General features: G+C 29.3%; 1 protein-coding gene and 1 pseudogene across 1 annotated transcript; both read right to left on the bottom strand.

Annotated features, from left to right (window-relative positions):
- Positions 1-9,820: 9,820 nt before the first annotated feature.
- LOC113372114 lies at positions 9,821-10,721 on the bottom strand (annotated as a pseudogene).
- Positions 10,722-11,174: 453 nt separating this feature from the next.
- On the bottom strand, positions 11,175-13,246 carry LOC113372113 (ATPase WRNIP1-like). Its single transcript, XM_026612443.1, has 8 exons — positions 12,923-13,246; positions 12,646-12,852; positions 12,172-12,584; positions 11,953-12,118; positions 11,711-11,894; positions 11,501-11,654; positions 11,331-11,422; positions 11,175-11,263 (listed from the first exon to the last, which is right to left on the bottom strand). Exons 1-8 carry the CDS (start codon positions 13,238-13,240, stop codon positions 11,175-11,177), a joined length of 1,623 nt encoding a protein of 540 aa, XP_026468228.1. The 5' UTR covers positions 13,241-13,246.
- Between the last annotated feature and the right edge of the window lie 192 nt (positions 13,247-13,438).

The following is a 13,438-nucleotide window of genomic DNA, read 5'->3' as shown; positions in this document are numbered from 1 at the left end:
AGAGAACTTGCAATTTCGTAAAAAATTCAGTTTCAAATATTAAAAACTATTTTGTCCAGTCTTTTAAACTTAAATTTAAGTATCTTGGAGTTTGAGATACTCAGCTGTAAGTCTGTAAATACTTGTATATTGACATCCTAAAAAGTTGTCTCAAACCTACATATGGTAGGGTGACGAACTATTCAATTTCAATGTCAAAGTCACAAAAAACATTTTTTTACGTTTTTTGTGAATATCTCATTTCCTATAGTTTTTTTGCTATTTGTATTTATTATCAATATTGTAGAGTATAAAATATCATATGTAGGTTTTGAGACAACTTTTAAGGTGTCACATATAAGTATTTACAGACTTACAGCTGGGTATCTCGAATTTCGAGGTGAACTTACTATAATGAATGGAGTAATAATTCGATACTTATTGCAAATAAGTATCGAATAATATATGAACTTTCCAAAATCAGATATTTAAAATGAAGAACCCTTTTGCCAAAATTCTAAAAAGTCGAATTATTTCAGTTTGTAAAAATATATTAATGCGTAAAGTGATTCTATTATTTTCCTTATTCCTCACAAATTCAATCAGTTTCCATTTCCCTCTCAACTTGATCACCTAGGTACTTGAAAATGTTTTTAACTAGTTTTAAATTTCTAAATTATCGCACAGGTGCAAAATTCAAAGCGCAAAAGATACCTTATCGTTTCCCAAGAAAAATAATCAGGAACTTAAAAGATAATACTCGTATTATTAATAGCACCATTGAAAAGTGCGAATGCACCTGAATCTCAGTACGGGGGCACCCGTTAGGTACAATCGCACCTTAGTCCAGTCATTTGGTCATTTTGCCGGTACAGTACTCCGGGAATTCTGAAAATTGGTAAATTATAGATTCGAGGTGCGCTTTACGAAAATCAACTTTGCCACCTCAAATTTGAACGGCAAGTTGCCGCCATATTGAAAAAATGGCGTCAAAAACAGCTTTTTCAAAATATCCCTTTCGGCTCATTTTACGATAAAAGTATCTATGTACGAATGAAATAGAGAAAATTCCTACAATTCTTTAGAAAACCGTTTTTTTGTAAAATTGATAGTTTAAGAGTACGGCCGCCTCAAAGTCTTTGCTGCTCTCGCCGTAGTATCAAATCAGTCCTACATGACAGCACTTTGAACTTGACCATATTCTTCTAATAAATAAATATTTTCAATGTTAAATTAAGCCAATAAGATCTAGAAATAAATTAATTCAAATATTTTCTGGTTTTTGGTGATTTTTTACGCTTCAAGCTACTTGAAGCATAAGATGCTACTTAAGCTATAAGTATACCTATAGCTACTTTGCCATTGAAGTCGTTAAAAAATTAGCAAAAAAAAACGAAAAAATTTGAATTATTTTTTTCTAGATCTTACTCGCTAATTAAACATTGAATATTATTCATAGAGAGAATGTGGTCAAGTTCGAAGTGCTGTCATATATGAAGAGATTTGATACTACGGCGAGAGCAGCAAAGACTTTGAGGCGGCCGTACTCTAAAACTATCAATTTTACAAAAAAAACGGTTTGTTAAGGAATATAGGAAATTTTATCTAGTTTAATTCGTAAATAGATACTTTTATCGCAGAATCAGCCAGAAAGGAGATATTTTAAAAAAGCTGTTGTTTGACGCCATTTTTCAAATGGCGGCAACTTGCCGTTCAAATTTGAGGTGGCAAAAGTTGATTTTCGTAAAGAGCACCTCGAATCTATGAGATTACGAATTTTCAGAATTCCCGGAGTACTGTACCGGCAACAGCCTTTTTTGCACCAAATGACTGGACTACCTGGGGGAAAAGACTTTATGGTAATGAATGAAAGCAATTTTGGATATCACCATGTATCACCAGGAGGTGGGGTCCAAACATCATCAAAAAATGGACAGGCACTTGATCATTATTACTTGAGATTGAGAAGTGATTTTTACCATCACTGAGTTGGTTTAGGATGGGTCTAAATCCAGTAATGTCGCACACGGATACGCACGTGCACTACAAACGACGGGCGGAGACACAAAACGCCCGAAGCGGGGGCCCCACTGTGATTTATTGCGCTTCTGGCGGGAGGGGGAAATAGGATAATTTAATTAATTAAATTAAGTTCGGTGATGCCCCGACTTACGAGCGCCAAAGAATCGACTCGTTGCCTCGATATACGAGAAAAATTCGATATACGAACTTTGATCGAGTAAGAGTTTACAGGGCGAATATTAATGGCAAAATGAAAATGTGAAAAGTTTCGTCAGTTGTAGGAATGATTTTCCTACCTTAGAATATTTTGGGTTTTTATGCTAGTAGTACATTATTCATAGTTGCAAGAGGGCGTCCATTCGTCCATTAATCATGTGAGGTTTTAGGAAAAGGGGGTTATTGACAAAAGTCACGAAATATCACGTGGCAAAGGGAGGGGTTATAGTAAGATATAAGTATAGTGGTTTATTTTTTAATCAGAAAATTTTACTTTAATCTCACTATAATTTTGAATATCACCGCATATCACCAGGGGTGTAGGAGAGTTCAAAAATCCTTAAAAATTTATCACGTGATTTATGGGCCCCCCTTATCGAGAATATGTTAACGTTTGAAATTTTGACTATATATTAATATTGTTGTACGGTTATATACACGTATGTTGATTTCGTGATTTTTTTGCTTTTTATGCATTCACAAAATATTATTTACTTTTATACCAAATGGGTTCAAAGAAAAGGTCTCTTGAAAGCGTGAAATTTATGGAAATTGAATACATAGATATGTATTGAATAAAAATATATGATTCAGAGTATAATTCCAGCTAAGAGCCTTACAATAATAAGTTTGCGGATAAAAAAACAACCAAATTTTTTTTGTCCAACGAACCATGTCCAAGTCATTCTTACAATACCACGAATGGTTAGGTAAAAAACAATAAATAAACTAATAAATAGTAAGTTGATTTTATTATTCAAAAAAAACACAGTGCTGAAAGAAGGATTGCTCCGAGATGCGAGCAATTCGACATACGAACGAATTAAACTCGTATGTCGGAGTACAATTGTATATCATTCGTAAGAATCCGTTCATTAATCACGTGATCAATTTTAAAAAACAGTGTCTAGAAAAAATCGTAACATTTTTGAAATTCTCGATTTTTTTTTGGATTTTTTCATTAAATTTAAGTAAAAAATAAATACACGTGATATTTTACTAATCTCCCCCTTTGCCTTGTAATATTTCCTGATTTTTTTCTGTCAAAAAGACCTCACGTGATTAATGGACGTCGCCTTTGCAAGGTGTTTTGCAACTTGTATGCAATTCGTCTAAAATTTATATTCGATTCCGTAATGTAATGATGTTTCCAAATACTTAACTTTCTATTTGCGAGTGCTCCATCGTACTTTCTCTATTTAACGACAATTTGCCATTTGCCATCGATAAACTTTACAACCATAAGGAAATAATTTACAATGCCCAAACAAATATTTTTTCCCTATTTATCGCCTGTGCGTTAAGATTATTTATTTATTACCATGCGTCCAAGGTTTGAATTTGTTATTTTATGTAATACATTGAATTCTTAATGAATTATGACCTCTACAGAATGTTATCGTTGGACAGAGGCATGCAATGATAAAGTACTGATATTAAACTAGACTTAAAATTCAATTTTGGACATGGTTGTAAATGACATTTGACAGCAATGTGTAATGAATTTTGAAAATCTTACCTTTTTATTGCAGAAACTGTTGTAATTAATCACAAAACACGTTATTATTCTAGACAATATTAGAATATGATGTATTTTATAAGAATTTAATATTAAAATATGATATTTATTGCACTTTACACACAAGACGCGTCCATTGCAAAACATTGCGGCAGACATTTGACTTTTTGTCAGTTGTGCAAACAACATAAAATTAAAAATTTCAAATTGTCACACAAATTTAATTTAAAATATATTCATTCAAAATAATTATTATTACTATTTTATTTTAACTTTACGTTCCTGATTTATTTAAACAAATAATAACGTTACAATGTTATCTGCAAGCTTAACGGCACGGACGGCGCCGTTATAAATATTTAACGGCGACAAAATCAAATTAATTAAAAAAATACTATTTTATCATAAATCGAGCAAGTATTTATATAATTTTAATTGTTTTGTTGGAATTTATATAAATTATAATAAAAAAATCAATTTACGTCAATTTTTAAATGTACCTATGGGTTTTAACGAATGCCTAATATGATAATTCAGGCGTTAATAGTAAAATTATAATAATGATAATAATAATAATTATTATTATTATAAATGTAAAATCACATTTAATTTACTCCTTTTTTCTTGTTTATAGTTTACTTTATATTTTATATCGTTAACGCACACCGTTAATAAAGCCGTTGGGAATTAAAATATAATTTATCTAATAGTTAAAATGTTGAAATTCATAAATTAAACTGGTCTAGCTTATGTTAAATAGTATTTACAAATGGTTTACTGATTTTTGTAATTGATAAGTTAATTTATTTCTATACTGTAATGGATTGTCGTTGTCATTAAAATTCCGTTAATTGAAAATTATTGTTTATAATTTTACGCGCATTTGATAAGAATAAATAAATGAATTTTATTCAAACAGTGTTTAGAGACATCAAGCATTTTAATAAAGATTTATAAAGATCAAATTAATATAACTCTAATTATTTTTTTAATTCTTCAAATTAACGGATCGTTATGTTGTCTGCCTGCAGTAGATGTTTATAAATAATTTTAATAACAAAATGAAAATATTATTTAATTAAAGTACTATTGGTAATTATAAATGAAATTTATTAACAATTACAAACTGCATTTAATTATATTAATTATATTAAAATAACATTCAAATATTTTTTTAAATATTAAAGTTTACAGAACGTTGTATGCCTGTCTGTCAAATATGTTTATAACATAATGGCGGTATTATGAATTAATTTATTTATATTCATAATACTATTGATTATCGCGTAATTATGAAAGTTTTGTTCTATCTTTGAATCCTAATTTGAATTTGAATATAAATTATATTTAAATTTCGTGCCATAAACGTTTATGCAACCGGCAACAAAAATGTTAAAAGTTATAGGTTATATCGAAATAAGTGGTAAGATAAAGTGGATGATAATAATGGGTGGATATTAAAGGTATAAATAAAATGTACTATTTATATTATATTTGGGAGTTCGTCCCTGTTTCCGTGTTTCATGTTTCGTGTATCGAGAGAGAGTCGTCGTCGTGGTCGTCGAGGAGACTTGGCTTTAACTGGCGTGCACGTGCATTTCAGAGCTCCGCAATATACGATGACCCGGTATTATACGCAAACGCAACACAGCTATTCGTATTGTACTTGTGAACTTGCTTATGAATAAAATATAAAACGGGGCTCAAGAGACGCCGCCATAAAAATAAGAACATAACGACCAACGACCATATCCTCTCTTCTTCTCGGAGGGATTAACTTTAACTCGCAACCTCACATTCCTGAGACTTCTTCTTGCTTCGGATTGCTTGGCTTTTTATTATTGTGCTGTTGTGTGCACAGGTGTGCTCGTTGTTGCCCACGATGGCCATTGTACAGATTTCTAAATTATATTAACAACGAAATAGAAAAATATAATATTTGCTTCACCATTATAAATGATAATAATCCCTTACTTTACCAACTAGATGTAAATAGCCTTAGTAACAAATTATCAACTTTTCAATTTTTTAATATAGAATTTAATTATGCCATCACGCCCCATTATATCAAACTTTTTACGAATGTTTGTTGAGACTAAAAAAATAACCAATTAGTTACCACCGTTCGATTTCCAACTGATATCTTAAGTTTTCAAAATCGGGACCGAATTTTGTTGTTGTGAAAACGTGGACGAGCAATTCAGCACTTTTTTGTTTTTAATTTGATTTTAAAGAAACTGCTTGGCTGATCGTGGTACAAAACTGACTAGTCCTTACCGAGTTACATCGAGGACAAATTTTACCTCACACATTTGTTTCAATTTTGTTCTCAAACGATCCAGAAGAAATTGAAGCCTTGTGATTAATATTAATGTATTTGATGTCAAACGATTCAGAATGACATGCAACGATGAATAATATAATCTTTTTACAGAATCTTTTGCGTTACAGATTTTCTACAAGACACGTTGTAATTCATAATACCGCCGTTTGTTATAAAAATTAATTCATACTACCGCCGCCATTTTGTTATAAAAATTAATACATAACACCGCCATTTTGTTATAAAAATTAATTCATAATACCACCATTTTGTAATAAAATAATTATGGTTAGCAGTTTAAATAATTATAATATATAAATAAATATAAAATAATTATGGTTGGCTTTCTGAACCTGAACAGTAGTTTTATTATTCTGATCCATTGGATCCTGTTTCTTTCTAAAGATAAGCCTGAAATATTTCCGAGAAGTTCCGATTGTGCGTTCCCAAAAATTCCATTCCATTCGGTTGCTTCATCCGATCTCGTCCGATTTCATCCAAATCGACGACAAAGCAAAAGCAAAGGCCAAATAATAATAATATAATATTCGTATGAACACGTGTTCATTTCGTCAGAGGACGTCTCTCTCTTCTCTCTTCGGAGTTCCCTTGAATTTTGACCCATACGCCACGATGAATACAAAATTTATATAATACACACAATAACTGAACATTTTTGTTCAAAGTAACAAAAAAATGTATATATATATACGTAATTATAGGTAATTTAATTACCTTTCTAATGATATATAATAATAATAATATTTAATTAAATTATAACAAAATAAATAAAATTATAAGCCAACACGATGAGGGGTGCCTTATGAAGATTTTGATTTCAAAGATTAATGAATTATTTTTTCAAAATTTTGTTCCAACATATACAAGTTGTTAAATACAGATTTATAGATAATTTTATTAAGTTTTTAACGATATATCATAATACATTAGTATAAAAATGAATTTTATCAGAATCATGCCAAATGTAAAAAAAATGTAACCAATGAAATCCATCAATGGGTGACGAAATTTTGAACTTACTATATTTTTCTTAATTAATTTTGTTTGAAAAGTTATGAAACGTAATATATAGGTTTATAGATAATTTTATAAACTTTTAACGATATATCAGTAACCAATGAAATTCACCAATGGCTAACTAAATTATAAATTTACTAGTATTTTCTTATTTAATTTTGCTTGAAGAGATATAAAACGTTATGAACAGATTTGTAGAATATATATATATATATATATACTTATAAATTATGTATATATGTATAAATAAAATTATGACTTCCATTAAATTCATGATTTCTTTATTTATTTCATTATGCATTAATTTCCATTGTATTTCTTCTACAAAATCTAATTTTTTTTTTTTCTTTTTTCCAGAATTCAGACAAAAGCCCGCAACCCAATGGTGAGCGACAATTGTCCTGCTAGTTTCTAAGAACTTCATCAAAAATTGTTCGTGTGAGAAAGAATAAAATACATTATCGATTATATCAATCATCGATAAAGCTGTGTGAACTGAAAATAGTTATTCGTTATGGCAGAATTCGAGTGACCTTTATTATAAATATATTATATTTGTTATTTTATTTTAGAATTTATATTTTTTATAATTTGTATAAATATTAGAGATTTTATTATCTTAAGTGGATAAATGATGATATGGATGTGTGTGGAAAATTGTGTTTGCTTATTTTCAATTAGTTTTAATAATAATTTTAAAAAGTTGGCGCATTTGTAACAATTGTTTTGTATTTGAAATTGTAAACTGCCAATACTCTTCCTCATTGTAAATATTAAGTTGTAATTTACCAACTGCAGTAATACCCCAGGATATATATATATATATATATATATATATATATATTATATATAGGGTATTACTGTCCATTATCCTTTTACCAATTTCTTTTCTATTGTTACTGTGTACATAATAATGTTCGATTTGTGAATCCCTTCCCCCAAAAGTGTGTCGATATTTATATTTTTACAGAACAAATGGTCCCGACTTGGCTGTGCTGTATAATTCTGTATTATGTGCACATAAACTTTTCTTATGTGCGTGAAGAACACATTATTGAAATGACATGTATGCGTCTATCATTATTATTATTATTTTAACATGGAAGACCATTTAATGTAAATTGTTCTGTGATTTAATAGATTACTGTACAAAATGTATAGAAATATAAAATATTACTATTATGATCATATGATAAAAATAATTAAATAAAGAATTAATAAATGATAAGTTATTGTTTTGCTGCTTGGATTTTCAGGAATAATTATCAATGATAATCAAATATAGAAATTTGAATTGTAGAATTGCCCCATTAATTTAATTATAATTATACCGAGTTGCTGTAGAGCTTTGTAATGTTAGAAACTATTACAGTTTATTTAATTTTGAACAAATTTGCCAAACATACTAATCATTTTAGACAAGTTACAAAAGATATAACAAATAAATACATAAATCTTAGTTCATTTTCTGGATTTTAAAGTATACCAAGTTGCTTCAAGTACGTAGACAATATTATAAACAAAATAATTTTGTACAAATTGTTCTAATACTGCATTTGTATGAGACTTAACATTTAAAAGTTACAACGAATACAATAAATAAATAGACATTTAAAGACTTTTGCATAAATTGTCTATTTTTAAATGCTGTTTTTAAGAATACCAAGTTGTTCTAGAACATTATAATATTAGACAGTATTAAAGATTATTAAATTTTGAACAAAATTGCCAAATATTTCGTTTTAATTAAAGAAACGTTTCAAAAGTTACAAGAGACAAAGTATAGTCAAACAATTGACTATATATTTTATTAAACTGTGATGTATATTACATTTTTTATTGTGATTTTAAAGTATAACGAGTTGCTGTAAAGCATCACAATGTAAGACATTGTTTAAGATTGTTAAATTTTGAATAATTTTGCTGAATATTTTGTTAACATCAGACAAATCGTTTAAAAGTTACAAAAGATCTGATTAAAGAGATGCACTATCACAAAAATTGTTTTGGTTTCAAATACTGTTTTAAAGTATATCGAGTTGTTTTTGGACATTATAATATTAAACAGTATTAAAGATTATTACACTTTGAACAAATTTACCAAATATTGCATTTAGATTAAAGAAGATTTCAAAAGTTACAAGAGGCAAAGTATAGTCAAACAAATAACTAGGTATTTTATTGTAATGTATATTATATTTTTTATTGGAATTTTAAAGAACACTGAGATGTTGTAGAGCATCATAATGTCTTACATTTTTATAGATAATTAAATTTTGAATAAATTTGCTGAATATTTTGTTAACATCAGACAAATTGTTTTAAAGGTTACAACGGATACAATAAATAAATGCACATTTATATGGGCTCATGAGTTAGAACTTAATGCAGATTATTCAATTTTCAATAAACTTTCAAAACATGTTATTTGCTTTCAACAAATAATTTAAATGTTATAAATCAATTAATAAAAAATGAGTGTAGTTCTAACATTTAGGTATAAAAATCTTAGCAATAACTCAATTATGCACTCAAATTTTAATTCAAACAACCCTTAAATATGCTACATTGTTCACAAGATGTAAATTGTAACCTCTAGCAAAAAATGTTAACACAAAACAATTCAAAACATTTTAAATGAATAATTTAAGTGTATAAGTGTATAAATAACAATCACACTATCAAAATTATACAGTTTATTCAAAACTTAATTATAAAAACATATAAACTCTTATTAATTAACTTTTCAAGTCTGTCGTCACAGCCAAACTTTCTGGTATTATCCTAGCAACTTTTCTAGGCTGTTTAATTAAAGTATTCGGACACTGAACTTCTGTCCAACTAACAGGTACCATAGGTACCCCGGCAGGGCTCATAGATGCAACAAACACCTAGCTCATTTTCAGCTGTTGTCAATTGATAACAATGTAATTCTGTAATCGGCAGCTGATAAAACAATTAAGGAGGATATATGTTAAGGTAAAAATTAAGGTATTTGTAAAAGTAAAGGATACAACTCTAGCTAAATTATGTCCCCGGGTCGTACACATTTATATATGTCAACTCTGTCTTTTTCTGTAGCTCTGACGTCTTCTTTACGTAAAATCCCTCTTAGGTAAAAGATTTAAGTGAATCAATGCAGCATGTGTTAAAATTTGAGTGCAAATGTAGTTGTACATACCTATAGCTTCTGGACAATGTAGTATCACCGATACATATTATATTACAACGAGCTACCCTTTGATTTACAATCATTACTTTGGCTGTGACAATGTCTCCTGGTGCAGGCACAATACTTTGACCGACTAATGATTGCACTTCTATTGTTCGATTCTGCAAACATAATTGGTAAATAATGGAATAAAACTATGTTAATCTAGTTCAATTATTATATTTACCTCTTTTTCTATAGTTATATTGACAATGCCAGCTAATTTGGAATAAATGTATCCCTGACGTTCATATGTGCCATCTCCTGAAATTGTTTTGTCGTCACACAGACACAACCTTTGTCCAGGTAAACATATTAGATTATTTTTGTCCATGACTACAACCTAATTATTTCTTAAATTTTATATTAATACTATGACACTGCAAAGGAATTGTTTTATTTGTTAGACTTGTGGATTGCATTTAAATTTTGAGGTTAGATTTTCAAATAACAGAAGTACCATCTAGCAACATTTGTTGAAACTAAATGGTTCATTTCCATAATATAAAAACCGCTTAATTTGAAAATTTATAATTCAGAAATAGTTTATTATAACTTTACCGCAAATTTTAAATTTGTTGTACATTCTAGAAAGTTTTGTATAAACAAATATTCTCTATTACAAATGTATATATTTTTTCATAAATTAATATCTTCTATGTACAAATTAATTTAGTTACAATTGTTAATTTTACTGTTGCTTAGATCATAATTTTATTCAAAAATATTGTTTAGTATTTAATTCAAAAATTTAAACACTAACTTAGTAATAATGATACAATTTTATTATAAAATATCACATCAATCACATTGTTGATAACAAAACAATATAAAAAGTGAATAAATTTGTGGAAATTAAATATTTTTTAAAAATAAGAAACATTTTCCATTCCTTCAGGCATATATGTGAGATTTGACTCATCCTTATGACGCATGTTATATCCTTTTCCATATCCTAAAAACCAACACAAAATATTAAAACATTTTTGAAAATAGTTCTATAATTATTATAAAATTCAAACCTAGCTCTTTCATAAGTTTTGTGGGAGCATTTCTTAAATGTAATGGCACTGGAGGTAAATTTCCACGACAATTTTCAATAGAGCTGCCACATCTAAAAATATTAGTATATAAATATGTATATATATTTTAATACCATGGGTATTACGAATGCATCTTAATTATTACTTACTCCAACATTGCTCTATAAACTTCCTGGCTTTTTGGAGCCCTAGCTAGATAAACAGCACATTGAGCAAGCAATACATCACATTCCGGCATTCCAATAAGTTGTGCACCTTGAGCAGCAGCAACTGCTAGCGACAATGCATGAGGATCAGCTAAACCTGAAATAATTACATTATTTTCCAAGGTAACATTTGAATGAGTTGAGTTAATAAACCTATATCTTCGCTTGCAGCACGCATCAATCTGCGAGCAATAAATCTAGGATCATCGCCTCCCTTTAACATCCTAGTGCACCAATAAAGAGCAGCGTTATCATCTGATGCTCTTATAGATTTGTGCAATGCTGAAATTGTATCGTAGTGCTGATCACCTTTACTGTCATACAACATGTGAGACCTCTAAAAGAGAAATATAATATGTATTTACTGTAAAGTAATTTAAAATTATCTTAGGTACCTTTATGCCATCTTTGATGTTTTCAACAGTCATCAAACTAGGTTTAGACTTGTCACTAGTTTCTTTTAAAGATTGTACAGCCAGCTGTAAACTGTTTAAAGCTATTCGTGCATCTCCATCACACATTTCTGCCAACCATTTTATGGAAGCTCTTTCAACTAGAAGACTATAAATATTATAAGGTATTTATTTACACAATTGCTTTGTTTTGGCACATACTTAGCATTTGAATTAACATCTTTAGAATTTTCAATTATCACAGCTTTATATGCTCCCAGAGCCCTTGTTAATATTTGCATTAAGTTATCAACTTCTAACTTTTGTAAAACAATAACACGACATCTGCTTAGCAAAGCGTTGTTAAGACTGAAAGATGGGTTTTCTGTTGTAGCACCTATCAAAGTTATAACACCTGACTCTACGTGAGGAAGAAACGTATCTTGTTGAAGCTTGTTAAATCTGTGAATTTCATCCATGAACAATATAGTACGTCTTTTGAACTTCTGTTCGTTTTTTGCAACTTCTATTATTTTTTTAACATCATTCACACCAGCCATTGTTGCAGATAATTTCACAAATCGAACTGATTGAGATTGTTTGCACTTGCTAGCAATTATATGTGCTAAAGTAGTCTGGAATAAAAGAACAATAACGAGAATGGTAGACACTAAGTTAGTATTTTGATGTTTTTACTTTTCCACAGCCTGGAGGTCCCCAGAGTATCATACTAGGTATCTCTGTCTTTTCAAGCAATGTTCTTAAAACCATACCGCTTCCCAGGACATGTTGTTGTCCTATGTATTGGTCTATACAGTCTGGACGCATAATTTCAGCTAGAGGTTTTGTTAAATCGCATTCCGGAAGCTTCTTTTTATTGATCTCCTTGATTTCTGGCTCTACCTAATAAGACAAAACTCTGTGAGCCATAACTATACCTAATAGAATACAGTTTGTTAGTAGAATTTGTTACCGGTTGTGAATCTTCATCATTATCATCGTCATCATCATCACTCAGCTGAATTACTTTATTTGTTTTGAAGAAGTTAGTGCCTTGTACCCCATTATTTGTATCCTTTACCTTACGTTTGTTATCAAAAACAGGAGATTTTCTGCTTGTACTTGTACCATCATTTTCCTTGAACCGTTTTTCAGGCGCTTCTAAAGTATGACTTCTTCTTTTATTTTTGTCATTCATTGTAGGTTCCTCCTGAGTGTGTAGAAAAATACATTTTTCAACGTGAATTTCTATATTTTCTGCGACTTCTTTATTACAAACTGGACATTCCATTGTAAATAAATTGCTAAAAAAAATAATTATTTAAATTTCAAAGAACCATCTTCATGCAACTGTTGACAGACAGTAAAACGTAATGCCAACATAATTAACTGTCAAAACATTTTGGCGGGATAGTTGCATTATTTGAATTCGTATTTTGATCTTTTTTATATTACGAATGATTGTTTGTAAAAAGAATAAAAGCTAAAT

This window comes from Ctenocephalides felis, unplaced genomic scaffold (assembly GCF_003426905.1).
Source record: "Ctenocephalides felis isolate EL2017-DRISC unplaced genomic scaffold, ASM342690v1 CF-g0.4_SCAFFOLD_01584, whole genome shotgun sequence".
In the NCBI taxonomy this organism is placed as follows: domain Eukaryota; kingdom Metazoa; phylum Arthropoda; class Insecta; order Siphonaptera; family Pulicidae; genus Ctenocephalides; species Ctenocephalides felis.
Note: the sequence above shows the minus strand (reverse complement) of the source record. Positions and strands in the feature narration are given on the sequence as shown.

What these genes read in the sequence shown, in the direction of transcription:
- LOC113372113 (XM_026612443.1), bottom strand. Translation starts at nt 13,240, where the DNA reads ATGGAATGTCCAGTTTGTAATAAAGAAGTCGCAGAAAATATAGAAATT. An exon ending in GACCTCCAGGCTGTGGAAAA is followed by an intron (nt 12,585 to 12,645) that starts GTAAAAACATCA and finishes CTTTTATTCCAG; the next exon opens with ACTACTTTAGCACATATAAT. An exon ending in TGCTGCAAGCGAAGATATAG is followed by an intron (nt 11,655 to 11,710) that starts GTTTATTAACTC and finishes TAATTATTTCAG; the next exon opens with GTTTAGCTGATCCTCATGCA.